At 31.3% G+C, this 27,189-nt stretch overlaps 4 protein-coding genes across 6 annotated transcripts; 2 read left to right on the top strand and 2 right to left on the bottom strand.

The window, feature by feature from the left end:
* The first annotated feature begins 67 nt into the window (after positions 1-67).
* Positions 68-2,826, top strand: LOC113515047 (ran-specific GTPase-activating protein-like). Its single transcript, XM_026899179.3, has 4 exons — positions 68-253; positions 383-574; positions 1,548-1,782; positions 2,295-2,826. Exons 1-4 carry the CDS (start codon positions 242-244, stop codon positions 2,540-2,542), a joined length of 687 nt encoding a protein of 228 aa, XP_026754980.1. The 5' UTR covers positions 68-241; the 3' UTR covers positions 2,543-2,826.
* Positions 2,827-6,164: 3,338 nt separating this feature from the next.
* On the bottom strand, positions 6,165-8,082 carry LOC113515061 (protein windbeutel). Of its 2 annotated transcripts, none has more exons than XM_026899196.3 (3): positions 7,983-8,082; positions 7,314-7,871; positions 6,165-6,886 (listed from the first exon to the last, which is right to left on the bottom strand). In XM_026899196.3, exons 1-3 carry the CDS (start codon positions 7,983-7,985, stop codon positions 6,677-6,679), a joined length of 771 nt encoding a protein of 256 aa, XP_026754997.2. In that variant the 5' UTR covers positions 7,986-8,082; the 3' UTR covers positions 6,165-6,676. The 2 variants fall into 2 exon arrangements, with proteins under 2 accessions (XP_026754997.2, XP_026755000.2); XM_026899199.3 differs by having other exon boundaries at positions 8,017-8,035.
* Positions 8,083-10,597: 2,515 nt separating this feature from the next.
* On the top strand, positions 10,598-18,121 carry LOC116412878 (seminal metalloprotease 1-like). Of its 2 annotated transcripts, none has more exons than XM_052896125.1 (6): positions 10,598-10,739; positions 11,859-11,942; positions 13,612-13,796; positions 14,809-14,947; positions 15,902-16,035; positions 17,537-18,121. In XM_052896125.1, the coding sequence occupies exons 1-6, from the start codon at positions 10,667-10,669 to the stop codon at positions 17,912-17,914; spliced, it is 993 nt and encodes a 330-aa protein (XP_052752085.1). In that variant the 5' UTR covers positions 10,598-10,666; the 3' UTR covers positions 17,915-18,121. The 2 variants fall into 2 exon arrangements, with proteins under 2 accessions (XP_052752085.1, XP_052752086.1); XM_052896126.1 differs by having other exon boundaries at positions 10,660-10,739; positions 11,840-11,942.
* Positions 18,122-18,525: 404 nt separating this feature from the next.
* LOC116412858 (uncharacterized) lies at positions 18,526-23,979 on the bottom strand. The gene is made up of 12 exons (XM_031908555.2): positions 23,781-23,979; positions 23,143-23,429; positions 22,136-22,316; positions 21,855-22,051; positions 21,385-21,523; positions 21,091-21,218; positions 20,353-20,596; positions 19,959-20,270; positions 19,701-19,858; positions 19,401-19,542; positions 19,154-19,287; positions 18,526-18,651 (listed from the first exon to the last, which is right to left on the bottom strand). The coding sequence occupies exons 1-12, from the start codon at positions 23,866-23,868 to the stop codon at positions 18,526-18,528; spliced, it is 2,136 nt and encodes a 711-aa protein (XP_031764415.2). The 5' UTR covers positions 23,869-23,979.
* Between the last annotated feature and the right edge of the window lie 3,210 nt (positions 23,980-27,189).

Below are 27,189 nucleotides of genomic sequence, written 5' to 3' on the forward strand. Positions count from 1 at the left end.
AAACATAATCAACTAAAGATCAAGCTGCATGGTTGAGTTCCTTTGCCTTCTCCATTGCGAATAATTTAATACTACTACTACATTAAAATAAAACATAATCATTCAAATAATCATTCAAATTCATTCGATTTGTAACTGAATTTAATAATTTTATAATTAACTTCATAAGTCTAATTCGAAATTTATTAGAAAAACTTTTTTCAATTATTTTCTTAAAACATTGTAGCAGATAATTCTAAAGATGTCTTCGCCGGTAATGTTTTTAATATTTATTTTATTTATAGTGGCTTGACTTTGTGAATTAATAGTGGATCTTTATTACAATGGTTCTTAACTTTACGCTCGCTGAAATTAATGTTGTATCTTATATTTTTGTATATAGACAGAAGAAAGTGTGAGGCGCAATAGTGAAAGCGAAGGCGCTGAAGCGGAGACTCCAGAACACGACCCTCACTTCGAGCCTATCGTGTCGTTGCCCCTTGTTGAGGTACAAACTAATGAGGAAGACGAAGAAGAGCTCGTGAAGATACGTGCTAGGCTTTATAGATACGATACGGGTGATCACGAATGGAAGGTATTAAATGCATATAATATAGTCATGTGTGTACAAAAAGATAGAGGTTACTTAATGCATCATAACAAAGAAAAAGTTTAATCATTTCTAAATCTAGATAATACTAAAAATAATGTTATTTTTTTATCAGTGTTTATAATAGAAACACAAGAGATTAGCAAATATACTATGTTTATTAAATTCCAACAATTGTTGGGATCTTCATCCAGTAGACTTTCAGGGTACATTGCCTATGTTGCAGCATCTTGTTTTGAATTGTGAACCGCTGCTTGCATTTCACAAAATGGCAATAAATTTTCAGAAATGACAAACATAGTATGTTCATTGAATTTCCTTATTTTGATGTGAGTATGCTGCTTAATGTTGAGGCAATACACATATTGTGGGTGAGATGTATTTCACACTATGACCTTTGGCAATGCAAAAAAGATTTAAAAAAAGGTTCAAAAAAATTCTAACTAATAAATTAGTAGGGCAAAAGACCCTTCAGACTTTTGAAGCGGTGGTGGCCATATATTGCCCATTCCTTCACCCCTCTGATGTCAAGAGATTTTTGACCACTTTATATATTAACCTATACACTAATAAAATTAACTTTATTTTAATTATAGACATTTACTTCATAAATTTTTTTTTGTTAATTGTTAATACAGAATTTGGTATGTACTTGTGACCGCTTTAACAATTATAAGAAAAATATAAAATCCAATAATCATTTTAAAATCTGAGTGTCTGTTATTGAAAATTATTTACATTAATTGTACTCTTATATTTACTTGCAATAATACTATTAATTATATTACAATAATAATATATTTTTTTTTTATAATAATAATAATATATATGTAGATATCATAGTAAATCTGAATTTATATCAAATAAATAATGTTTAAAATAAATTAATTAAATGTTGGTTTAATTATATATAAATAGTGATTTTTTGTTTTAATTTCAAATATTTTAATTTTTTAAGGAACGTGGCACGGGTGACATTAAGTTGTTGCGTCATAGAATTAACAATACTGTCCGGGTGGTAATGAGAAGAGACAAAACACTGAAAGTATGTGCGAACCACTTCATCACACCAGATATTAGGATGAATGTTCACTGTGGTTCGGACAAAGCGTTTAACTGGTCAGTGTTTGCAGATTATGCAGATGAGACCTGCAAACAAGAACTTCTTGCTATTAAGTTTGGCAATCCACAGAGTAAGTAGTGCTATTAAGTTTCAACATTTAATAATTTTAAAATATGGTCAGTTTGTACTATAAAAAAAAAAAAAATTCAGGTGTGTGTATATTTTTTTTATTTATAGAGATATATAATTTGTTTCTGTGGCCAAGTTCATTACATGTAATTTATTGCTATTTATTAAATAGTAATAAATTATATGTAATAAATAGTATTTATAAAGGTTAAACATGATTCAGTATCTATGAGATTATTATATATTTATGAGATTGTGTTAGTTGAAAATTTGCCACGAGTAATATGATATTTTAAAGCAAAATGGTAATTAGAATTTTTTAAATAATTTAAACTTAAGTGTAAGTAAAATGACAAATACAATGTCAGCTTTCATGTAATACATAATTTTTTAAATGGTTTTTAGAACATCTATAATTTTTTTTTAGATATTTTATATCAATGTACTGACTAACTTATTTAGATCCATGGAATCCATTATTTAACATATTTTAAAAAACACTACTATTTTCAGATGCCGAATTATGGAAAACAAAATTTGCTGAGGCACAGGAGATTGTAAGAACGAAATGTAGTCTATACACCCAAGACCAATTTTCAGATGATGAGAGTAGCATTACCAGGAGTGAAGATACTGATACACCAGAACCCAAGGTTGGTGAAAAGTCTCCTGACAAAGGAGACAAGCCTGAGGAGACAGACTCTGAAGGTGTTGTTTTAAAACTTAAAGAACTCAAGGTGGAAAGTGAAAAATCGGAATGAATGTTATTGTAAAGATCTGCATAAGAGGCCAAGCTGTAATGTGTAGTATTTTTCTACAAATGATTTTTAACATTCTTATGTCCTAAAGAAGATATTTTTAATGTTTTTATTATTTTACAGCTAGTAGTTAATTACTGAATACATGTAAAACTTGCAAACATTAGGGGACAATTTATTTTGTTTTTACAATATTGTTAGATGCTTTTTATTGAAATTGAAATGTTGACTTTATTCTGTCATCACAGAATAAATAAAAGAGCTGTATTGGTTTCTCAAATATTATATGATTTGTCAGCTTATAATAGTAAAAAGCATCTATTTACTTTTACACATAATGTCTTAATTATTATTCATATCTTTTAAATCAATCTAAATATCTACTTCCTTATTATTTTGTAACTTTTTAAAAAATGTAGTTGGAATTTAAGATATTATATTGACTATTCAAGTCTACCAATTATTAATTTGTCAACCACATTGTAAGAATATATTGCAGCTATTTCTTTGTAATCTATCATGATTAATACAAGGTGACTCAAAAGAAAGTTCACATTTAAAAAATCCATAAAAAATTAAAAAGGAGTTTATTAAAAAAATGTTTATTACATATTAAAATACAGTTTTTGGGAATTTATTTCTTAAAAAATGATATTGTCCAAATGTAAACCGTTGTGTTCACGACATTCTTTTATTCAAGATCTTAAAATGTCTATGATGGCTCGGCATGTATTCTCCGTGATGGTTGCCATTTCGTGATGGATATTTTCTTTTAATTGTGTCAAGGAAGTCGGTTTGTTGGCATAAACTTTAGATATGACGTAACCCCACAGGAAAAAGTCTATAAGGGTTAAATCGGTACTTTGTGGAGGCCAATTTATGTCACCTCTCCTGGATATCAATTTGCCAGGAAAAATTTCACGAACTCGTGGTAAAGACCTGTTGGACGTGTGTGAAGTTGCTCCGTCCTGCTGGAACCATGTTCTTTGGTTATAACCAGGAAAGTTTTGCAGTTTAGGCACGAAGAAGTTGTCTAACATCTCCACATAACGCTCCGAGTTCACTGTAACTGTGCGTCCGCTTTCATCTTCAAAAAGTAAGCGCCGACATTGCAGCCCATACTGTCACTTTACGCGAATGTAGGGGTTTCTGATGTTTGTGTTTTGGATTACTTGCACTCCAGTATCGGCAATTTTGTTTGTTTACATTCCATGGAGATGGAAATTAGCTTCATCCGAAAAGAATATGTTGGTAAACATTGAAAAGCGCTTAATCATCTGATTTAGGAAGTCGAGGCTCTGCCCAGCATCCTGAGGCTTTAATTCTTGCATTAATTGAATTTTGTAGGGGTGCAGCTTTAAATCTTTGTGCAAAATACGGAATAACGATGATCTATGCACGTTTAAAGCATCAGCACGCTTCCGAATTGAAAGGTCTGGATTGTCACGAACAGATTGAGAAACACTGTCTATGTTTTCGACCGTTTTCGAAGACCTTGGATGTCCGGGTTTTAATTTTTCTAGCGTTGAACCGGTCTCTTCAAACTTTTTGACCCATTTATCAATGAGTTTAGGGCTTGGCGCGTCATTTATATGTCGAATATTGCAAAATTTAATACGCGCTACAGTCGCTGAATTACCGTTTTTGTAAAACTCGCGTACGCACAACGCACGGTCCACTCTCAAGAAACGCTCCATAGCGACTAAATTCCCAGAAGCTAGGCTACCGAATAACATACCCCCCGCACCCCTCAGAATAGTTGCGTTCACGTAATAACCAAAACAAATGTCACCTTTCTTTTGAGACACCCAATCCATTTTATCCCTGAATCAACTAAAGCAATCTAATTTTTTATATAAAAAAATAGTGATCTTATTTATATAACTGTCACTAACTATAAGTTTGTCTAACTAATTCATTATGCAGCTGATAATACTTTAATAATAATAAAATAAAAAAACCCCTTACTTTCTGGGAATGATGTATAAGCTCTTCATCAAAAAGAAGTTGTGTTCCAAATAGTACCTACTAAAAATATTTATAGCCAAAAATAAAGTACAACGTAACAAAAATTAACAGTTGGTAGACTAAATAAATACATTCATATTCTTAATGGATGTATAAGATTGAGATAATTATTGTAATAATAAAGGTTTTTATAATTTTCTGTGCTGTATGTTACATGTCATTTAGGATTTGCTTTTAAATTTTAGTTATGAACAGAGCTGACTGTAATTCGTTCGGATTTGATATTCCTGCTGTACATCACTCGAATAAGTCTTAAGTCTAGTTTAGGTAATTAGGAATGGTGGATATCGTTGTGTGGGTTGTTTGTTTTGCACCAAATGGTAATAACAAATTTTTTATTGCACTGAATATACGAATTCATGGCTACCCTAGGTGTCAAGTTTTTAGGTCTCATTAATTGTACAATTAAGGAAGTGTCATCCAAAGCATGGAGTAATTATATTATATTGTACTGACAATAACTTTTAAATGATCCAAACACCAAATAGAAATTTATAAGTATAAAAACTGAAATTTGAGAAGGATCAACAAACTACAATTAAATATTGTCACTTATTGTAACTTAAAATGGTGCAATGGAAATAACTTAAATGATTTTATATGGGGTTTTATATTGAATTTAATTCAGAAAGACGTTATGTATTTTAATTTTCATATAATTACATATAAATACCCTATATAAAATTTTATTCAACATTCATATCTGGATATGTTGAAATGAATATCAATCAACAGATTCATTTATGTTGAAGATTATTATAATAAATAAATCATTGAAATGATGGCGATGTATTTATAGTTTCACTTTCGAAATACTTGTAATAATATGGCAATTGTCGAATGTTTAATTGAAAAAACTATATGTATTTTTTATTAAATTGAAAACAACACCGATCTCTCTTCAATTTAATAAAGGACAACATTCTAGCATATGGCTATGTGTTTGTACATTTGCAGTATTAGTTCTCATATTTTTTTTGTGAAAAATATAATTAGAACAAGATAGTAATAAATGTAATATTCAGATTTCAAGATAAATATTTTGCAGGAGTAATGCTACAAAATTGTGAATTATAAATCTTCATATACATATATCGAGAAGTAATTAGTTAGAAGCCAAATTGATGTGAGTTAGAATGCTTTATGGAAATGGTAGTGTTGGTCTGCTGCTGTGGCAGTAAATCAATTAGGGCATGGATGGAAACATTTTTATCTGTAATTGAAAATACAAGTATACCTATGACAACTATCAGTTTAACATTCCGGTTTTTTATGTGAAAAAATGTGGTCCAATTGAGTGACAAAATTGTTTTTAAACAATGATTAAGCCATTAAAATAGATGTATTGGAAAAAATGCTTTTTTATTTTTCCTATAAGACAAAGTGCGAGCTTAAGTTTGGGAGTTTAGTGTAAAAAGAAAATACTGTGCCAGCATAAATGTCACCATATTTGTGATAAAAGGAAGGAAAGGTAAACTTAGAAATACTTAGTTTTTTTTTGTCACAGAACAGACCCATGTGCTGTATATAAGGATTTTCAGGTTGTTTAGTGTATTATATTTCTATTTTCTCCCCAAATGTCAAATGAAACAAGAAATTTTATCACACTTTATTTGCATACATTCAGTGCATTTGTGCAATCTATTCTCACAAACATATGTCCATCACAGTTTAATTATAAAAAAACTTAAATATCAAAATTAAAATTCATTAATTCAGCAGCAAGTTGAAAAAATAAAACCCTAATTGTGCACAATGAATAAATATTGGAAGATATTCAGACGTAAGTCCAACCTTGCTTACAATATTTATAACTGTCCTATCTATGTAATTCACAAGAGCAATAAAGAATATATATATTAAAATTTACAAACTATGGTGGCTTGGCAACACAGTTAGCCATGGCCATATTTGGTTATATCATGTCATCGTAAACACCTTAAGATATGTCTAGAATGATAGAAAATGGAATGTTGAAATATTTAAACTACTTTATTCAGCACTTCTCAGGTTGACAAAATCAAAGTTGTCAAAAGTTACTTTTTTACATATCAGTGATAAGCAGATATGAATTTAAAACTTTTTAATGAGGAACTGTCTTGTTCTTCATCACAGTTCATCATTTTCATTTTTAATATTTGTGGCTAGTTGGAATGTTTGCAATATATTAGTGCGGATTCCAAGTTCTTTTTTCTTCTCCTCTGATACTTTGCTGTTGAGGATTTTCTTCACTCGTTCACTCTCTGTGTTGATAAAATCATCACCTTTTTCTAAGATCTTTTCCATTATTGTTTTATAAATTTTTCCAGATGCAGCATCCTGCAAAAAATATTATCTTACTAATGTAACAAAATTGTAACTGGACAATGTCTGTATATGAAAGGCGATTTGATGTAAGAGGTTTTAGCAAGAGCAATACAAGTCAAAAGTTAATTTTAGAAATTTTGTATATATGTGTTTTGTTCTAGTATCACACAAAAGTTAGTGCACCAAATTGAAGGTGATTTTCAGTAGGATGTTCCTAAAGGTCTAACTTAAAAACCGGTATATATTTTATCTATACATCACCTAGAAATAGTCTATTGTATTGGTTTTCTAACTAATAATAAATAAAATACAGTAAATTTTAGTAATTTACCTAGTTCCAGCAGTGATTACACTGTGAGAATATGTCAATTCATTGTATCTTGGATAAATGTCCAGTGATTAAATGAAAATAATAATTCATTATAACAGGAAACATTACCTTGCTTGACAATTTCTTTTGGATATCTTCAGTGTCCTTCAATAACTTCTTTCTATCATCAACATTGGCCTTCATAAATTTTTGAGCAAATTTATCTAGTTCTTTTACACATCCTGGTAGGCTCAGGTACATCCCTGTCTTCTCTCTAATAAACCTCCTTAATTCATCACTAGTGAAGCCTTTACTTTCATCAAAGGATATGGGTTCCTTCCTACCTTTAATAAACAGTTTCACGACAGGAAAATTATCTTTTGTGGCGCTGTACTTACTCGCCAGTTCTTCATTATCCTTTTCACCATAATCCTTTACTCCTACTTCCGCGATCAGAAGATCGTCCAAATCTTTTGCATCCTTCGCGAGTGCCACGAAAGCATCGTGTTTGTCGCCATACGGGAACGCGACATCGAATTTCACCAGTGAAGCTTCGAATTTATTAATAACTTTATCAAATGAAAGCTCGTCTAGTCCAACTGAACCGGTTGCAGCATTCGAAGCTTCATAAACGGAAGGTGCAATTAAAACAATAAGTACGAAAAAGAGCCACTGCATTGTCAGCATCTGAGAATTTGAAATTGAACAATTTATTTACAAGTACGTAGTTAATCACAATTGAAGTAAATGAAAAGAGATTTTTTCGTAATATTTCACAATTCGTATACTTAAATTTACCATAAAATAATTTAACCGCTAACCGGTTAAGTACCTGTATATATATACAATTACTGCTGTGCTGTCATTTAACTATCAATGTCACTGGCTGAATGCGTATGTTTTCATTTACATTTAAAAGAAACTAGCTTTTACCCATGACTTTGTTCGCGTGACCGCGGTAAAATTTTTATCCATTCTATGTAGTATGTGTACATTAAATTCCATAATAATTAGTTTAGTTGTTAAGGTGCTAACAGGTAATAAACAAACAAACTCACTTTTACAGGGGAAAGGGATTGTTAGCAATTGAGTTTGACAGCCCCATTGCTAGCAATATGCCCTATTAGGTCGACCTATACGTGGTTCCCCCTGGAAACTATCGTGAACATTCTTGTTGAATTCGTCACGATGAGCTAACTGACCTGCTTCATCCTCACCTATCATCTCTCACTGGTGCCCCGCCAGCGTATACCTATAGCGCGAGGGGGTTACCATTCCATTATCACCCATAAAAAAAAAACTCATTTTTACAGTTATAATATTAGTAAGGATTTAAAACACCTACCTAATAAAAATTTATAAATGTTATTTGTATTGTACATTTCAAATACAATATATACACAAATTCTACAGTAAGTCAGACTGTCTGTGTTTTTTTTTAATGGGTGAAAATGGCATGGTCACCCCGCCTGCGCTATCGGTATACGCTGGCGGGGACCCAGTGAGGGATGATATGTGATGCTGAAAGTAGGTCAGTTAGCCCATCAAGACAAATTGCACTAGAATTAACCACGATGGTTTCCAGGGGGAACCACGTGAAGGTCGACCTGATAGGGTGTATTACTAATAATGGGGCAGTTAGGTCTCATTCTTAACAATCCCTTTTCCCCCCGGCAGGTCAGTTAGTCTATCGTGACGAAATCAAGTCACAATAGTTTCCAGGGGGAACCGCATGGAGGTCGATCTAATCTATTGATAGCAACTTTATATGAGGACTAACCTTTCCATTACTAACAATCCCTTCCCCCCAGACCGTCTGTGTTTGGTTAGTATTACTTTATTTTATGGTTTGGTTTTGCGGTTCCCTTATTCTCTATACCATATATAATAGTTAACAATGTATTAACATTTACGAACGTTTTTTATTTGTAAAAAAAAAATGTTACGTAGTACTATTAAATATTTTTTAATTAATGAGCGGGTTAAACGCATTTTTTTCAACCTTGTTTATTGTATCTACCCGGAAATGACAGAAGAGCAAATATTTTACAAATCAGTATTAATTTTCAAAATAATTGAAAATTGTATGTACCTATATCAATTAATAACGATTGATTTGCGTTTTTTTTTACATAGTAATTAAAATATAATAGGTAGTAATAAATTACAAATAAATATAATTCTATCTAAATAATCTATCTTATATTTTACTATGAATAAGAATTTTATTGAAATAATCAATATTATAATAGAAATAATCTTATATATATTTCAGTTTAAGTTTTATGCCAAAATCTTTGGTTTTATGTAACCTACCTTCTTTCTGAAAGGCTAATAAAACTGAATAATATTTTCGTGTGTTTCTATTATTGGTCCAAATACACTAGTTTGTTTTCGTTTTCATTTATTGAATATTTCTAAATAGCATAGATAAAATATTGAAGCGATGATTCTAAAAGATTCTATTCTGTGTCTATGGCAAACATCAATATATACTTAGGATTCTAATGAATTTGTCTTTCAGGATTTAAGCTGGATGAAAATATTTTTTTTGGTATTTATTATAAGATACAGATGATCATCCATTAGATGAAGCGACGGCTTCAAAAGTATTGCAGGAAGTCAATTGATGCAGGTGATTTTCTTATGGAAGTCTACGGGGAGGCTTATGTTCAGCTGTGGATAATTAACGGTAGAAATGATGATGCTATTATAATATTATAAATGTAAAAGTTTGTTTGGCAATCCAAGCGTGGCAACTATTGGCAAAACACCCTAATAAGATGACAATAATGATGATGAAAGTTTGCAAGGCTGGATATTCACTCATCTTGATGGATGACTGGATATTTGTTACTCTTTCACGCAAAAACGCATTTGGGTAAAATTTTGTATGTAGGTAGGTTATATCTTAACTTAATACATTGGATACTTTATATACAGATATACAAATCGTAGTAATTTAAATCCTTATTTCAGTTAAATTCAGGTATTATCAAGTAGTACAAATAATGTATCTATCCGTATAGTTACGAAAGGAAGAGTTTATTGCATATGAGTTTTTACTATGGCTTCCAACCAATTTAAAACAAGTCCGTTTTATATCGTCCATGTAGAGACACTCTACGAGGACGATATATTATAAAACTTTTATAAAACTTACCATGTATTGTCTATAACCGACCCATATATAATTTTGCTTGTTTTGCACTTGATTATGTGTAAAATATCTAAGTGATAAGAAGAAGGATTGAATAAAATAGAAAAAAATTAAGCCGAAAATACGAATGTATTGTAGCCGTCTACCTACCAGGCAGCATTATTGAAAGAAAATCGCTTTTTTAGTTTACAAACCTAGAGTTATATCGTAATTTTTATTGCACCACAAATAGCAAATTGTGTTTGCAAAATTTTATTGTCTATGTATTTATATTTTTATACGTATTGTTAAAATAAATAAGTATAAACGAAATAAAGGCACAATGTGGTCGATACTTTTGAGTTTCATAATCCCCTTCCTAGATAAGATTTGCGCTATTTCAATCGACAGATTAAGTAAGTATGTCCTACGTATTGTCGTGCTGAATCATCGTTTTATTTATTTTTATAGTCTCTATTATATAATATGAACGTTTAGATTGAATTTTTAATCATGCTTGAATCATCATACTGCAAATTTGAATTAGTTAATCATGCTTAAACATCCCATTATACATTAACACAGTATAAGTAATAGTACTACAAATATTACTTAGATAAATTTTAATGCGAAAGTGAATTTAGTCATTTGTTACCTCTTCAAGCATTTATATTATTATTTATATTATAATATTACAGTTTAAAATTTTCTTTTCTACTAGTTATCCAAAACATACGTCGAATAATGAGTCTCAAATTGTTATGTAATCGTTCAGGATATCTCAAATGTGTCTTTTTTAATGAGTGAACATAGAATGGTAACCCCGCCTGCTTTATCGTCATACGCTACCGGGGCACCAGTAAGGGATGATAGGTGAGAATGAAAGCAGGTCAGTTAGCCCATTGTGACGAATTCCAAAAGAATTAACCACAATAGTTCCCAGGAGGAACCGCGTGGAGGTAAATCTGATAGGGTATATTGCTAGCAATGGAGCTATAAGACTCCCATTAGTAAAAATCCCATTTCACCTCTCTCAAATCTCAAAATCACTGAATGTTCTTACTTAAATTTAATCTTTCTTTTTTCAATTCGAAGTTTGTACTACCATATGATAAACGGCTAAACGGATTTAATAAAATTTCGTATATTATTAACATATAATAGAGTGCGTTCTGGAGTATAGATTTTATTCCTTTTATACGCCTAAAACCGTGATTTACAACTAGTGATTCATATAGGTATTTATGACTAGTTTATTGCCAGCTTCTTCGTATACATCGTTTCAAAATTAGGATAATCAATGAAGTAGACCACTTCTAGCATACACCAGATTTTAAGTTAGATTTTCAAGAATTCAACTATGAAAACAGTATCTTATTCGATGTAATAGTTTTTGCAGACAGACAAAATTTCTAAAAATATTGTTTCGGTTGCCCTAATCGTTTAGTTAAAATTTTATTAATAACAGTATAAAGAACTATAGAAATATATGATAACATAAATAATAATTCGGTAGATTAAATAATTTTTTACAGGACAAAAGATAAATATCGCCCAAGAGGAAACATTACATTGGCCAATGGGAAACATACCTTACTATTTTGATACTAAAAGTTATGGTAAGTTTATAACAAAATACAGGTTAATCTCAAGCGGTATACAAAACCAAATGATGGTGTAAATGATACTGAACAACATTATTCAAGGATCATAATGTAAATCTCAAAGTAGAAAGCTAATTTTTGGATATTTTCTAAATTTGTCAAATGCCGGTCGATTTATAAGTAATACAGCCGTGCTTGTACGGTTGTGTTTCAATTTGAAGGTAGAATATGGCAATTAAATTATTAGAATATGTCTATATAAATAAAAATAATCTTTATTCAATTATTTATTCAATTTACAAGCTTTTTTGATTCGTAATTGTTTTATGATTGTTCTCCTGGGTTTGGAATATTGTTATCTGCTGAGAAGAATCCGCAAGAAACTAAACAGTGACTAAATACATGGGTACTGTGACTGTAATTAGAATTATGATCTTTTTATATATAATGATAATTTCTAAGTTCTAAAGCGGTGTGATCCAGGCATAGAATGGGTCAGTTCTTTCTTTCCCGTGGGTGTGGTAAAAGGCGACTAAGGGAACTTAAGGGTTGAGGGAGGGACAGCAGCGTCAGGCTGAGGAACGGGACCGGGAGTCGGATCCAACTTCAAATCCACTCCGAAGAAAACGGGGCCGACAGCGAAATCGCAGTCAGTCCTCTCAAGAGGGGCCTTAAGCGCTGAACACGGGGGTGTCCGATGCACTATAATGAAAAGGCCTCTGAGTCGGGAAACGTGCTCTTGTTTCGGCACGTCTTCTTCAGAGATGGACTGGGAGTTAGGCTCCTAGAGGCGGGCTCCCCCTTCGTGGAATGGGGTTGAGCAACGACGTTGGCGTTGTTGCGGAGTAGTAATAAACCGGAACCGCAGCAACGCTGCCGTTAGTCGTAGCCGAGGAACACGTGGTGGTTTTAGTCGGTAAGAGTCCGGCAGTATCCACATTCCTCCCGCGGGGTGTGTGGGTCTCCATGAGGATTTCCCCAAAAAAAAAAAAAAAAAAAAAAAAAAAAAAAAAAAAAAAAAAAAAAAAAAAAAAAAAAAAAAAAAAAAAAAAAAAAAAAAGGGACAGCAGCGTCCCTCTCAAAACATCAACAAAGCCTAACTGCGATAAATCACCCGCCTGCTAAGCATGGCAACTATTGACAATATCTCCCAATTTATGGGGAAGCCTTATGTTCAGCAGTGGACAAATAATGGCTGATATGATGACGAAATAAGTTCTATTTATAGACAGAAGTGTACTACTAGGAACGGCAATGCATGAGAGTCATGAGTGTCATAGGTGATACCTATGGCGCTATTCGTGTTTATAGGCTGTAATTACAATTTACATCAGTTACCTTGTTTTTATTTCAAATCGATACAACCCGCCATAAATTAAAATTTCGTCCCAACTATCTGGACGAGTGGCGGTCTTCTATTGTGCGTTTTTCAAGACACTTTTCCACGCAACAACCACTCTTTGGAATCAACTTCCAGCAGCAGTATTTCCGAACCGATACGACAACAGAGCATATTCCTTTTTAAAAGGCCGACAGCACACCTGTAATGCCCTTGGTGTCGTGGGTGATCATGGGCGGCGGTACTCACTTACCATCAGGTGAGCCGCATGCTCGTTTGCCCCCTGTGTTGAAAAAAAGTCTTATAAAAAAAAGTATGATAGTGATTTACCATATTTGTTTTTAGATTATTTAATAGGGTACCGTGTAAGAGCGGCTATGGACATTTTGGAAGAAGCTTCTTGTGTAAGGTTTAAACCATTAACTGTAAAACCGACCAACGCTTCATCTTGGATTCATATTACTAATCCAGAGAAGAAGAGAGAATGTATTCATGAACCACGGTATCAAGACAAAGGATCTGGTGCTGTCGTAAGTTTTAATTTCATTTAACGTGTGGTCATAAAAGTGTGGTCCCGGCATAAAATAGGCCATTTCTTTTTTTTTCCGTGGGTGTTGTAAGAGGCGACTAAGGGAATTTAATGGTCGAGGGACATGCAGCGATGTTCTTCTTGAAAACAATGGCTTTTGCTAAATTATTAAAAAATCCCTTGATATATATTAGTTTGAATGAATTTCAATTTGTTCCCAATTACATATTAGACTATGCACAGTTTGCATCCTTTGTTAACATTTTAAGTCTTAGCAGTTTAGTTCACAAACATATATATATATGTATATCATATATGTATATCTTTGCGCATAATTAGAAGATCCCCTCGGGTCCTGGAGTTGGCACCAGATAATTCTAATGTGGGCACTGATTAAGGTGCTAGGATATTTTTATTTTCCACAAATTTATATTCTCTTGACCAAGTATCCTGTGAAATATAAAATAGTAAATATAACTGGCCACTAATAAAAATGAATTTCATTATATTCTATAAAAAATATATTCTCCAATTTGTTATTATTAATACAATTTTCCCGCTTAGAAATACATCATATTCTCTTACTGTTTATTATGAAAATATACATTTTTAATGTGCCTTCACGTGTATTTGGTGAAGATACCGCCGTATGAATAGTTGAACTATTTGCGAACGATTATTGATAGATTTGTAGTGTTTTTTAATTTTCCGTAATACACTATTTCCATATCCTATAGCCGGCTGCTTTCGTCACTTTGATTTCAGTGTGCTATTTTTAACATTCTGGGGATCGGACCTGCGAGGTCAGATTTTATGGGTTGTTGTTGTTCCGTAATCACACTATTAGAACAATAACACCCCTGTAGAATGGGTTGAGTTTTCGTATAGAGTGACCATTTACATGGCGTTTCACCAGACACGGTTCACAAACTGTTTAAATGCCATCCTTAAATACGCTTATGACTGTTATTTCCAGTTGTTGTAGTTTGTTAACATATAATTTGGATTTCCAGATATGGGTACTGGGGTTCGATTGCCTACAACGAAGAGAGTTGCTGCACTCTTTGATGCACGCTATTGGATTTAAAGATGAAGTGTCACATTCACAAAGGGATCAGTATGTTCGGGTAATGTGGGAAAATATACATCCAAGTAAGATATAACGACTAATTACATACCTACATATATAAATATTTCAAGTAATGATTCCAGAATGCAACCGGCATTGTTAAGATAATGGATAGAAGTCGAATTGGCTAAAGTACTGACTTTAGGTCATGGCGTGATCGGACGGTGACCATGGGTGCCAAGATTCAAGGGCGTCGAGGTCCGAAAGGGGCGCCGAGTCATGTTATGAGATCTATGAGGCGTGCACCCAGTGTGGACGACATCGAAAGAAGTAATGGTTTTTAAGAATCCGATGTATGATATCGGACCAGGTGGACCTGGCATTCGATACCTAGATGTAACTTAGACATAACTTAGAATGGTAGAAAGCAACATCATCATCAGAAAACAGAAAAGAGTCATACCCTTGTGATTATGTAGGTCTACTACTATATCAATTAATAATCAATATGTAAATATTGATTTCGTAGACTCTTCTGATCTCTTTACATAATCAGCCTATTATAAAACTATCGTGAGACATACTATGTGGTCCAGGTATAGAATGGGCTACCCTGTCTTTAGCCGTGGGTGTCTTAAGACGCGACTGAGGGAAGTTAATGAATGAGGGACCTGCAGCAGCTTCCTTTTTAAGATATTATCAAAAGCCTAACTGCAGTTGCCAGCTACTGGCAAAATTCCCCTTATAGGGGAGGTCTAGATTCAGCAGTGGGCAGTTAATGGCTTATATAATGATGATAATGACGAATCATACTGTTTTTGTATATATTTATGTCGCGTTGTGCTGCTCATGTTCACAGTCGCGAAACGCGTAGTTTCAAGTCGGGCATTCTTAAATTTTAAAACGTGTGTAAAGCCGACATTAATAATTACAAGGATCAATCTGAATCACTCGAAGCTTAGTCTTGGCCTTATTCAATTCCCAAAAAAAAAACATTAACAAGATTATTAAGACATTAATTAATTTTTTTTTTTCAGAATATCGTCCTCTCTTCCGCATACAAAATAATGAGGCATCTTCTAAATATTCTGTTGAGTACGATCCGTTGAGTATAATGCATTTTCATGATCGAGCTTACAGCAATAACGGACATCCAACGATTACACCTTTGGTAAATATGTTTTAGTATGTATATAAATACATACTTTTCATAACAATGGCTAGTTAATATTAATATTGCAGAATGAAAGAGAGAGAGAGTGAAAGATAAAATGTTAAATTTTATTGTATACTAGTTGTATCCCGCGTAATCAGTATATAGGGTATCCTAATTATTAAGTTAGTATATAATATATTCGTGTACCAAATTTGAATGAAATCTAGTAGTTTTTGCATAATAATTTGCATAATAAATAAATAAATAAAAGAATTACAAACATCCATTCATCACAAACTTTTGCGTTATAATAGTAATAGGAAGTTGATCCGTGTACCGTATATAAAAAAAAAATGGTCAACTGTGTGTTGAATTCACTCGCTGAGGGTTCCGTACACGAAATAGCCTCTAAAAAGTTTTCTTTTGATACAAAAAAATATTTGTATTATATGTATATGAGATTATTATCTAAATACGTTATTTATTCGTAGTTGCTTCAAAAATAAACCGAAACGCCTAGAAAAATAGAAGTATTTATCCACTATAAGGCGAACGTGAACGTGTTAAAAGGTTGTAATTATCATTACATGCAAAACTTAATCGGTACATGAGTAGAGGTTTAAAAATATAACAATATTTACATTTCCTTGAAAGAACAGAACATCATATCGCAATCTAAATACATTACAAAGACTTTTTATACCATTTGTGACCTAAATTTTAATAATTCCACCTATTGAGTAAATATAGTACTAAAAAGGAATTGAAGGATTGAAAATATGTATTTAATGATATTATGATATAAAATGACCTTCTCATTATAAAGTGACAATAAAAAAAATTATTGTTATTTTAATTAAAAATCCATATTTTAGTCGTGTCTGGGTCTAGAAATCCGACCTGAAAATTAAGTTTGTTTTTGGAAGTTTTTTTATAAATTCTTAAAAATTATGTTAGTTAGAAACATCGTTTTACTTTTCTTGTAATATTCTTTTAGATTTTTAGCTTTAGAAATTTCAGATATAGATTTTTTCATAAGTCAAAAACTATATAGTATAACAGTAAATAAAAATTACTTTTGACTATATAAATGAAGCATTTTTTGTAATATTTCACTTGAACCATTAAGCCCACATTGAAATTTTGAGTATCCCTCTAGCAAAGAAATTAAAAATATTTTTTAATTATTTCTATTGCAATATGTAAGGTAAAAATAACATATATAAAACAAGTTCAGATTAATAGCATAGCATTTATTCAGCAACTGCTGAGATATAGCGCTGTAATAGACAGACGGATGGACAGATAAAATCGCAACATAAGGAGTTTTTTTATGAATGATAATGAAATTTAGTTAATATAATTCCGTCTGCGCTATTGATATGCGCTGGTGGGGCGTACTATAAGGGCTTTTTTATATCTTTTTAGTATGAAATCCCAATCGGGTTAGCTAGACTGTATTTAGAAATCGAAAAGTCGGTATCAACTTGCAGTTACAAAAGATTTTAATTTCCAGGTGTCCGGCCTGATTATAAGTCCCTCGGATGAACTTTCTCAGTTAGATAAAATGAAACTACGTATAATCTTTGGTCATGAATGCAATAGAAGAAAAGTAGGTGATCTATTGGATTCATGTAAAGATGCTTTACATGATCATACATTTAATAAAGAAAACGATAATAAAAATCATAACGGTACATATTATCTAAAGAAAGAAGAAGAGACAATTGAAATAAAATCAAATATGTCCCAAGAAATTAATGAAGAAAAACCTAATGAGATAAAAAATGATCTAGTTGCTGAATATGACAATGTAGAAGTTTCTGATAGTGAAGATAAAAAAGTAAACGACAATGAAAGTGAAGCAGGAATAGAAAGCTCAAAAAATTATTAAAAGAATGATGATAAATCTGAGAAGTCAGGCGAAGTAAGACATGATGTCTCAAAAAATTAAAACGTTAATAAAAAGTATTACAAAAGAAGTCTCAGATAAGAAGTCTCAGTTAACCAAATTTTCATATTATATAAATTTTTTAATGTAGAGCAAACTAAAAAAAAAACACTTCTTAATAATGTTTAAAATAAATATTGTTAAAAGCTTCTTCGATTGTGTTACATGTTTTTACCTTCAGTCAATGAGACTACTACGTTCTGAGATTTATGTAAACAAACTTCAAGTACTAACTAGGTACTTAATTACTCGATTGAGCAAATAAAGCGTGCCCGGTTTTTTTGTTTTAGTGTAATATTCCATTAAAATAATGATGTAGGTTTTACATATTTAACATGCGCCATTACTTTATTATACTATGACAATAATAGACATAAACATGTCTATTTGACACACTAACAATATTTTAATTTTTTAAATCTATTATTTTTTTATAATATTTTATCTTACACCTAGACTAGTTGAATTTTGTACCAAAGTGGAATTTTAGAGTGACATATAAGTTTGATGTAAATAATAAAGTCAGAAAAAGGTAAAGAAATATATATATTTTATTATTGTGCAAGCACTTGATTTTCTGCAAATTCAAGTGCACGGCATTCTTTCGTATACAGCAGATTAATTTTGCTTACGTCTGTCGAACTCAAACCTTGCCAGTGACCCATTGCCCAACCATCGTTCTGAAATTATAAATCTTAAAATAATACCTAAGTATTTACCGTTATATCTGTAGTTCCGTAGTAGGTATTTTATTAAAACTATAATTACTAAATAAGACACAACGTGTAGCAAAAACTGGTAAGTGTAAATGTATGAAGTGAATTTTGCACAGGAAAATTTTGTACGAGTATAACATAGACGAGCTTTGGTCACTAAGAAGCGATTTTCTGTAATTTTAAAGGAAAATAATGGATTTGTTCCGTGAACTCCGGAGTCTTTGTTTGTAAAACCTTTATATTAACAACTTTTGTTGTTATCACATGTAGGTAGGACTATTTAGTCCTACTTACATATGAATTCACGATTAGACGGCTAAATTGATTTAAATGAATTTGGTGTACAGGTAGGTTATACCTATACCTAAGACTATAGTTATCCCTTTACTTAATTCGCAAATAGTATAATAATAAAAGTGAACTAGTAAACATTTTGAATGATTTAAATTTTTTTATAACAACTTACCCAAATTGGATACATAATATTAGAAACGCCATTTTTTATTTGTAACCATGGATAATGCATTACGCTTTGGTAATCATATGCAAAACCAACAGATGCAGCTGGAGGTAAAATTTGTTGCAAATCCGTTTTGATATCTGTCATTAAATAAATGAAATTTTAAAACATAATTTTAGGTTTTATTATTTCTTCTCGAGTTAATCATAAAAATTTTGAAAATAATATGACAGAAAATAAAAAAAATTAAAACCTTCGGTAAGATTTTTCCAAAGTATATGCAAAAAGGAATCGCGGTCGTACATATTGTGTTGATGATCTAGACCCAATATATGGACGAATAAGTGAAGTAGATCATTTACTGAGTTGAAACAATCGGAATTAATTTGTAATACCTAAAAATATATAACAATTAGTATATTAAAAATTGAATTTTAACAGTAGGTGTACTGATTATAAAATCATTACTACGGTTATAACTCTAATTAAGAGTCGGCTTATATATAAACAAATGTAAATTTTTTTTCTAAGCTGCTATTAAATACAGTAATACTTTATTTCCTTTAGGTTTTCCAGGTTCCGGGCATGCACACCCTGGCTTAAGTGATCTCGTAAATGTTAGTATATTTTCAACGTGTCGACGACTAGGCGACCCGAGTTTATTGTCTGCACCTTGCGTGTTTTTTGACGTCGTTGCGTATTGTACAGTAGCTAAAAAATAAATGATATTACAAGTAGTAGCATTAGGCAATAATGTGACTTGTATTTCAATCATATTTAATTGTATCTTATTTAATATCTCAATACTAACATTCTGTCGGAACAGATGTACTTCTAGTGTCATTTTGTATGTTATTAGTTATAATATTATCAAATTGGTTTTTATCATCAATTTCGGGGTTATTTTTATACTGTCTCCTTATTTGATGAGAAAATCTATTATTACTGTTGTCATCGTTATAAATTTCATTTTCTAACACACTTTTATAAATATTTTCCTTGTTATCAATATCTTTATAATTAGGTGTTTTGTCATCTTTATCATAAAGCTCTCGAAACTTAATACAAGTTTCTTGTTCAATATGACGAATAACTGTTTTAATATTCTCAATTTCTTCTGCAGCTGTAAAATATGTTTCATGATTAATTGTGAAGAAACAGAACACAACTTTACTAATATAGTAGAATTCTGTTTATTAACTCACAAAATTCCATTTTGTCTTTAATTTTATAATTGACCACTCCATATGGCCACAATCTATCTTTGAAATATTCAACTACTTCTTTATGTGTTACGTTTTTCGGTTGTGTTCTTATTTTTACAACGCTTGGACAAGTTTTTAAGAGATATTGTTTGTTACGATCCACACATTCATTTCCATATATTAGTCCAATTTTCTCAACATCTGTTTCACTTAGTCCTTGGCGTTGCCCAAGTTTTATTCCAGACTGTAATATAGTTAGAAATATATTTTATCAAAATTTTTCGTTACTTTACATTAAGTTCTTATTTTGCACATTATTATTATTATATCTTCTTGCTGTCTATAGTTTACCAGAGGGAGACTTTGTACAAAAGTCGTTTGCTTGGGTACCTCTGTCTCATTCGTGTTTCAACCATGAAGCAGTTGTGTTTGCATGGCTGTGTGTCGGTTTGAAGGGTTGGATATGGCGTGAATTTACAGGGTACAGAGAAATAACACCTAAGTCCTCAGAAATGGCAACGCATGGGGGGTATCATGGGCGAATCAGTATACTGTGTTATGTCCATGGTACTGCTCATGTCTATAGGCGACGGTTACCACTTTCCATCAGGTGGGCCAGCTTGTTTGCCATTCTAAGTCGTATATAAAAAAATAAAAAAAAAAGTTCTATTGACTTGTTTAATTGCAAAATATTTTTATCCATTTAAATTTTTCTTAAACCATAAAATAAGGCCTTACCTTAGTAAATATAGTGACTTTACCATTTTTAGAAAATGCACGTGGTGGATAATGCAGTACACTAGCATAGTCATATGGAATATTTTGTAGAAGATCGTCGGTTCTAATTTCAAAGTATTTTTTATAACCTGTAATACAAAATTACATAATTTTCTTATATTAAATGAAACAGTAGTAACGTTGCTAAAATTGAATATTACCGTATTACATGGCATGTAGAAAGACATAGGCTACTCTTTTTATCCTAGTCAATGAATATATCCCATTCATGTGGACATAATTGTAATTATTTACCTGACTTAATGTTATTCCATAAAACAGTGATATACTGGTCTCTGTCTGGTCGAATGTGCTCATGAGAAAATCCCAGTACGTGCATTATTTCATGTACTATTTCACCTACAGAGAGGCAATCGTAGCCGAACACCACCATCTGTTCATGTAAATATTTAACGACATAAATTATATAATACTTAATAAAATAAAAAATAACATATTCTTTGCATATTCTACAAGTAAATGGTTATTAATGGTTATGCTTACATAAATTTTGCCGTATATTAGACACAAGAAGCTTAAATCTTAGGCGTTTGCTTATTTATGGATAAGCAAACGCCTTAATTATTTATAAATAAGGATTTTATTATGTGTTATAAAAAATTCACAAGCATAGATTACAAACTTATCGTAAGTAATTATTCCCGTAATGATAATTATATGATTACAAGAACATATAGAAGAATATTTGTAACGAAATGTCATACCTGAACACCTTTGTTGGCTTTACGCTCGTTGCTGTGTACGCATTGTCTAATGCCTGAAGGATTTGTGATATACAGCCATTCAACATTCTGCAAAGAGTTCTTATCGGTGGGTCTATCGCGGAGTCGTTGAAGACGAATGCATGTAGTTTTCTCGAAGTAATCAAAGGCATTTATTAAAATGCCAGCGAGTTCAGAGTCTGGTAATAATTTAAAAATTATTATAATTGGCTCTTTGATTTTATCTTAAGCCATGTTTGTCCCAAATATTTTTTTTTACTTGCCATAAGTTTTGGAGTCAATAAAATAAGGCACAATGCCGTGTTTCCATTTTTTTGGCCATGCTATTCTTGGAGCTTCGCCTTCAGTACTGGGTGGGCGCGTTGAAACCTTCATTGCATTTGCAGATCCAGTTAACTCGGCTGGAGCAAAGTTAAATCTTCGTATGGTTTTATTTAAGTGATCCTGTTAGTAAGTGCATAAAATCAGAATAATAACAATTATAATGTAAGTTGGTCTACAGTTTTCATTTGGAATGGTCTAGATTTTGCTCATAAATACGTTATAATTGAAATCTCTTCATCGAGCCCTATGTCTCTGATGAGGGATAACATATCTGTATAATATAATAATAGATGTATATTATATATATATATATATATATATATATATATATATATATATATATATATATATATATATATATATATATATTTGGCGTATTTAGTATACATAGGCATATAATTTTAGACATGTTTTATGACATGTATTTTGGTGGAAATGGAGAGCTAGATCTAATATGTAAATAATTTATATTTATTTCTTAGATTCAATATTTATAATATGTAACAACGCACAAATTTTTGTAATTATTCATATATCTAATAGAGAGACATTTTGACAACTTCTCTTTATGTTTCTCTTATTTTCCTGAGATTTTAAAGCTGATAATTCGTAGTATTTTTTTTTTTGCATTGACTTATAACTTTGTTCCTTATGAGAAGTGCTTTGGGTGTGTTTTTCATGTTTAGTGTAAGCGACAATTACGTAATACTTTCTATAAACTAAATATATACATATGGTAATATTTATTTTCCATCATTTACTTGTTTGCTATTTGCAATAAAATAAAATACAAAATGTATGGACGAACAAATATAATAATTTATTAGTCTATGCAGTCAGATAGACACTTTATTCATAATCCTGTAATATACCAGAAATAATATAAATAATCTCTAAATTTCGTAGGAGTATATATTATATTTTTGGTTTTAAATAGTTCCGTTACCTTATCATTACTTCCGAAATCCCTACGCCTGTATGCCACTTTCTTACCATTTTCTGTTATGTCGTCATATAATTTGTCCACAATACTTTCAATTCGTCTCGCATTACTCACGTCAAGGCCTTCTTTTTTAAAATTTATTTCCCTTTTTGATCTGCTAAGTTCTTTCTCATGATTCGCAATCTTTTTAATTGGATTTAGATTGGAGGATAATTTTTCACCCTCAGCGGCAAATAGTCTACACATATCTAAAGTGTCTTGGCGTTTTCTTTCAATAAGTTTTTTGTCGACTGTAATTATAATATGTAATAAAGCAAAACAAGAAGAAATTGAAGCCTTTAATTTTAGGGATGCAAAAAATTACTAAGATTTTGGTTGGAGAAACTGGTTATGTTACTTTTGCTTCGGATGTTACTGTCTTACCTATTTCTATCATGAAAAGGTAATGTTATAGTCTAAAGGGGAAAACTGTAATCTCTAACATTAGATACTCTATTGGGCTGCAATTCGTGATAACTTTAGTCCTCAAGAATTGCAGTTCAGTAGAGCCAAGAACAAGTCGATAGCTACTATTGTATATCAGATGTACTTTAGAAAATATTTTTTATATAAATATAAAGTTTAACTTTAAGTTAACTTACGTTTGTTTACTTTTAACCCAGGTATTATACATTGTACTAACATACATTGCATAAATATCCACAAAAATACGTCGTAAACATTTAACATAATGGATATAAAAATATATTTGATCTTAAGACATTTTTTTATACAATTTTACGGCGATAACAGAATCTAATTTCCTTTTCTATACTCAATACTTTTATATCGTCGTAAATCTAGTGTAATAAAATGTGGTAGCTGGTAACTATTAGGTTTTAAACTAATGCTTATCCAATGGTTGGTCTCTTTGAATTTTAATTTAACGTCAAGATTGTGCGTCACTACCGTTATCACAAGTTAAAAACAAATACATACTCGTAATGTGCATTTTATTCTTTGCTCAAGCGTTACTGTTGTGTAATACGTTACTTTATACTTGTTTAATTTCCTCTATCAATATATTACTTGATATTTATTCTTATGATAGATACATATCCACTACGCTAAAATGAAATCACGAGTTTTTAGAGTACTCAAACAATAAATAAATAGTACCAATTATTAGTATTCTAATAAAAAAAAAGCAACTATATTTATGCAGGTCCATTACATATAATTATAGATTAAGAATAGTACTTGCGATCCTAAAAACTTATTTTTTGGGTAAACATTGACAACTGGCCGAAGCTATAACACAGAATAGAAAATTCCTAGAAGATAATATATTGGGAAATATGCTGTGACAAGAGTATTATTACAAGTTAGCGATGCTTGTGTGCGTAGGTTACTACTCACTTGTTGCGTACACAAATCTAGGTTTACATGACTCACGTCTGTTTGAGCAAAATTTTTGAATGCACTGTACAATGTGAAAGAACAAAAATAAAAAAAAATATGTTTAATTTTTTTTAATTAGTCTAAAGATTACTAGGTAATTACATAATCCACAATTGGACGTACTGGCTTCCTGGCTAGAATTTCGTTGGATGACCACAGAGTATTTGTGTTCGGAGATTTGGGATCTAATGTTATGTTTATTTGAGTTAAATCTTTTTAATATTATTCCTTTTTATATGTGATACTGTATTGATGCTTTCCTGGGTGCATATTGGGAGATTGTAAAGCTCATTCAATTGATGAAATAAATGAATATATAATATTATTTAATTATAATATGACAATATATTTATTACAAGTAAGTAGATACTGCGTGATTGAATATAAACGTATGCTGTAATATGTAGGTGATCAAGTTGTAAGTATTAGTGGATTTTATAAAAAAGATAGTTATTATAAAACTTATTTTTTTCATCATGAGTATGCTTTTTGACTAAGTTGGTGATTAAAAAAAATGTTTTTTTTATTTATTAATTTAATTTTCTTGACAACCCATACACATTTGCTGGTACAACAAAAGAGCTTTCCTTCTGGGTATTCTCTATTCTGTGGCTATAATGCCAATCTATAAATGTAGATAGAAAGATTATAATGTACCCATTTAGACAAGTGACAGTGTTGTCGAAAGCCTCAACACGACAAGATATCAAGCATCGGCTTTCATTCTGTCTTATGGACTCGCTAGCGATAACGATTCTATCGATAGATTATTGTTTGAAGATTGTTTTTGTAAAATACACAATTTTCTATGAGTGTGCTTAAAAGTTAAAATACACACATAACTTTTGCATACAATTTTGAGTGAGAAATAATTAGGAGTGATTTTTTATAACTTCTATATTTATTTTGTTTTCATAATTTCTGCATCTTTTAATGCGTAAACACTCAAATATTTATTAAATAATACGCCAAGATACATTTTATGCGTAAGTATATAAAACACTGATAATAAAAAAACAAGTCAGCTAATATGACAATCAGCTGACCAAAAGTTGACGCGTTTTTGAAGCTCATACCCATATGGTATGGGGGAAAGGGATTGTTAGTAATGGAGACTGAGAATCCCATTGCTAGCAATATACCCAACCAGGTCGACGTCTTCGCGGTTCTCCCTGGAAACTATCATGGTTAATTCCTGATTAATTCATCATGATGGGCTAACTGGCCTGTTTTCATTCTCATCTATTACTGGTGCTCCGCCAGCGTATCCCGTTAGCGCAGGCGGGGTTACCATACCATTTTCACTCATAAAAAAAAAAAAACCATATACCCATACCCATATAGCACTCGTAGTTTAAGTTAACCATTGTTTCCGTGGTATATATTGTATATACTTACCTGTGGGAAATTATGTTTCCAGTTAATAGGTAGGTAGTTCACATATAGCTTGGCGTTAATTTTCAGGGTTCGGTGAAGTAATAATAGGAACCGTTATCAAGAGGGTTTGTGTTTGTGAGATGTTTGTCCGTTTGTTTAGCTTACAATGCTTTTATTTGTAGTAATATTTCTAATGCAAATCGATGAGGAATTTCAGACAATGCAAGGGGCTTTTACATCAATCATTCATTTGTCTTATAACAATTTACATTGTGTTGAAAATATAAAGTTGGAATTAGCCGATACATTGTAATATGTACCTCATATTCTAAATATTGTATGTAATAACGTAATATTGTATTATAATGGTATCATCATCATCATCATCATCATCATCATCATCATCATCATCATCTTTATAATCACTACAATTATTGCGTTAATCTAAAATTGTTCTTATAGGCAGAATGACGCGATTCTGTCTACTTAAAATACCAATTTTTTTTTATAATAAGTGAGCGGAAATAGCATAAGTTGTACATTTCTGTTTCGACTTTCTATTTGAAATTGAGGTTGAAAAATTTTACATTATAAAAACCGAACAAGTGTGATTTGGAATCGAGGGTTGCGTAGATAAACTAACCAATAAATAGGTTTTTGTTTTCTTTAGATGACAATTTATTGAATAATGTAGATATAAATTAAATTTAACTATACATATGTCGCTAAAAAGAATAAAACAAACCATATTTAGACGTTAATTTAAATATGGAACCCTTGATCAGCGGGTTCAATTCGTAATTGGCTTGTTTTGTTATTGTTACAAGTTTTCGCTATAAAAAGGTAATCTGTGGTTACAATGTATATCGATTATGTTCCTTTTATGCGAAACACATTCGAAATTTACAATAGAAACTTGTGTAATGGAAGAATAAAGGTCTCACCTAAGACGCTATTATCATTGTTTTGCTGCTTTTTTAAGGTGCCATAGGACATCATTATAATAGCCGATGATAGATATCTGTCATGGGTTTTTAACAACTGAAGTACATCAAGTAAGAGCTACATTATAAATCCTAATCTACATTTTTTAAGTGTCGCTTATGGTATCCGCGATGCGGTAAAAAGCTGTGCGCTATCAAGGTATTTGTTGTTGGATGTTTGTTACTTAAAAAAAAAAAAAACTACTAAACGGATTTAAAATAAATTTGGTACTTGGATAAGTTATATGCT

Source organism: Galleria mellonella, unplaced genomic scaffold (assembly GCF_026898425.1).
Source record: "Galleria mellonella isolate WM207_F2 unplaced genomic scaffold, CSIRO_AGI_GalMel_v1 utg312, whole genome shotgun sequence".
NCBI lineage: Eukaryota > Metazoa > Arthropoda > Insecta > Lepidoptera > Pyralidae > Galleria > Galleria mellonella.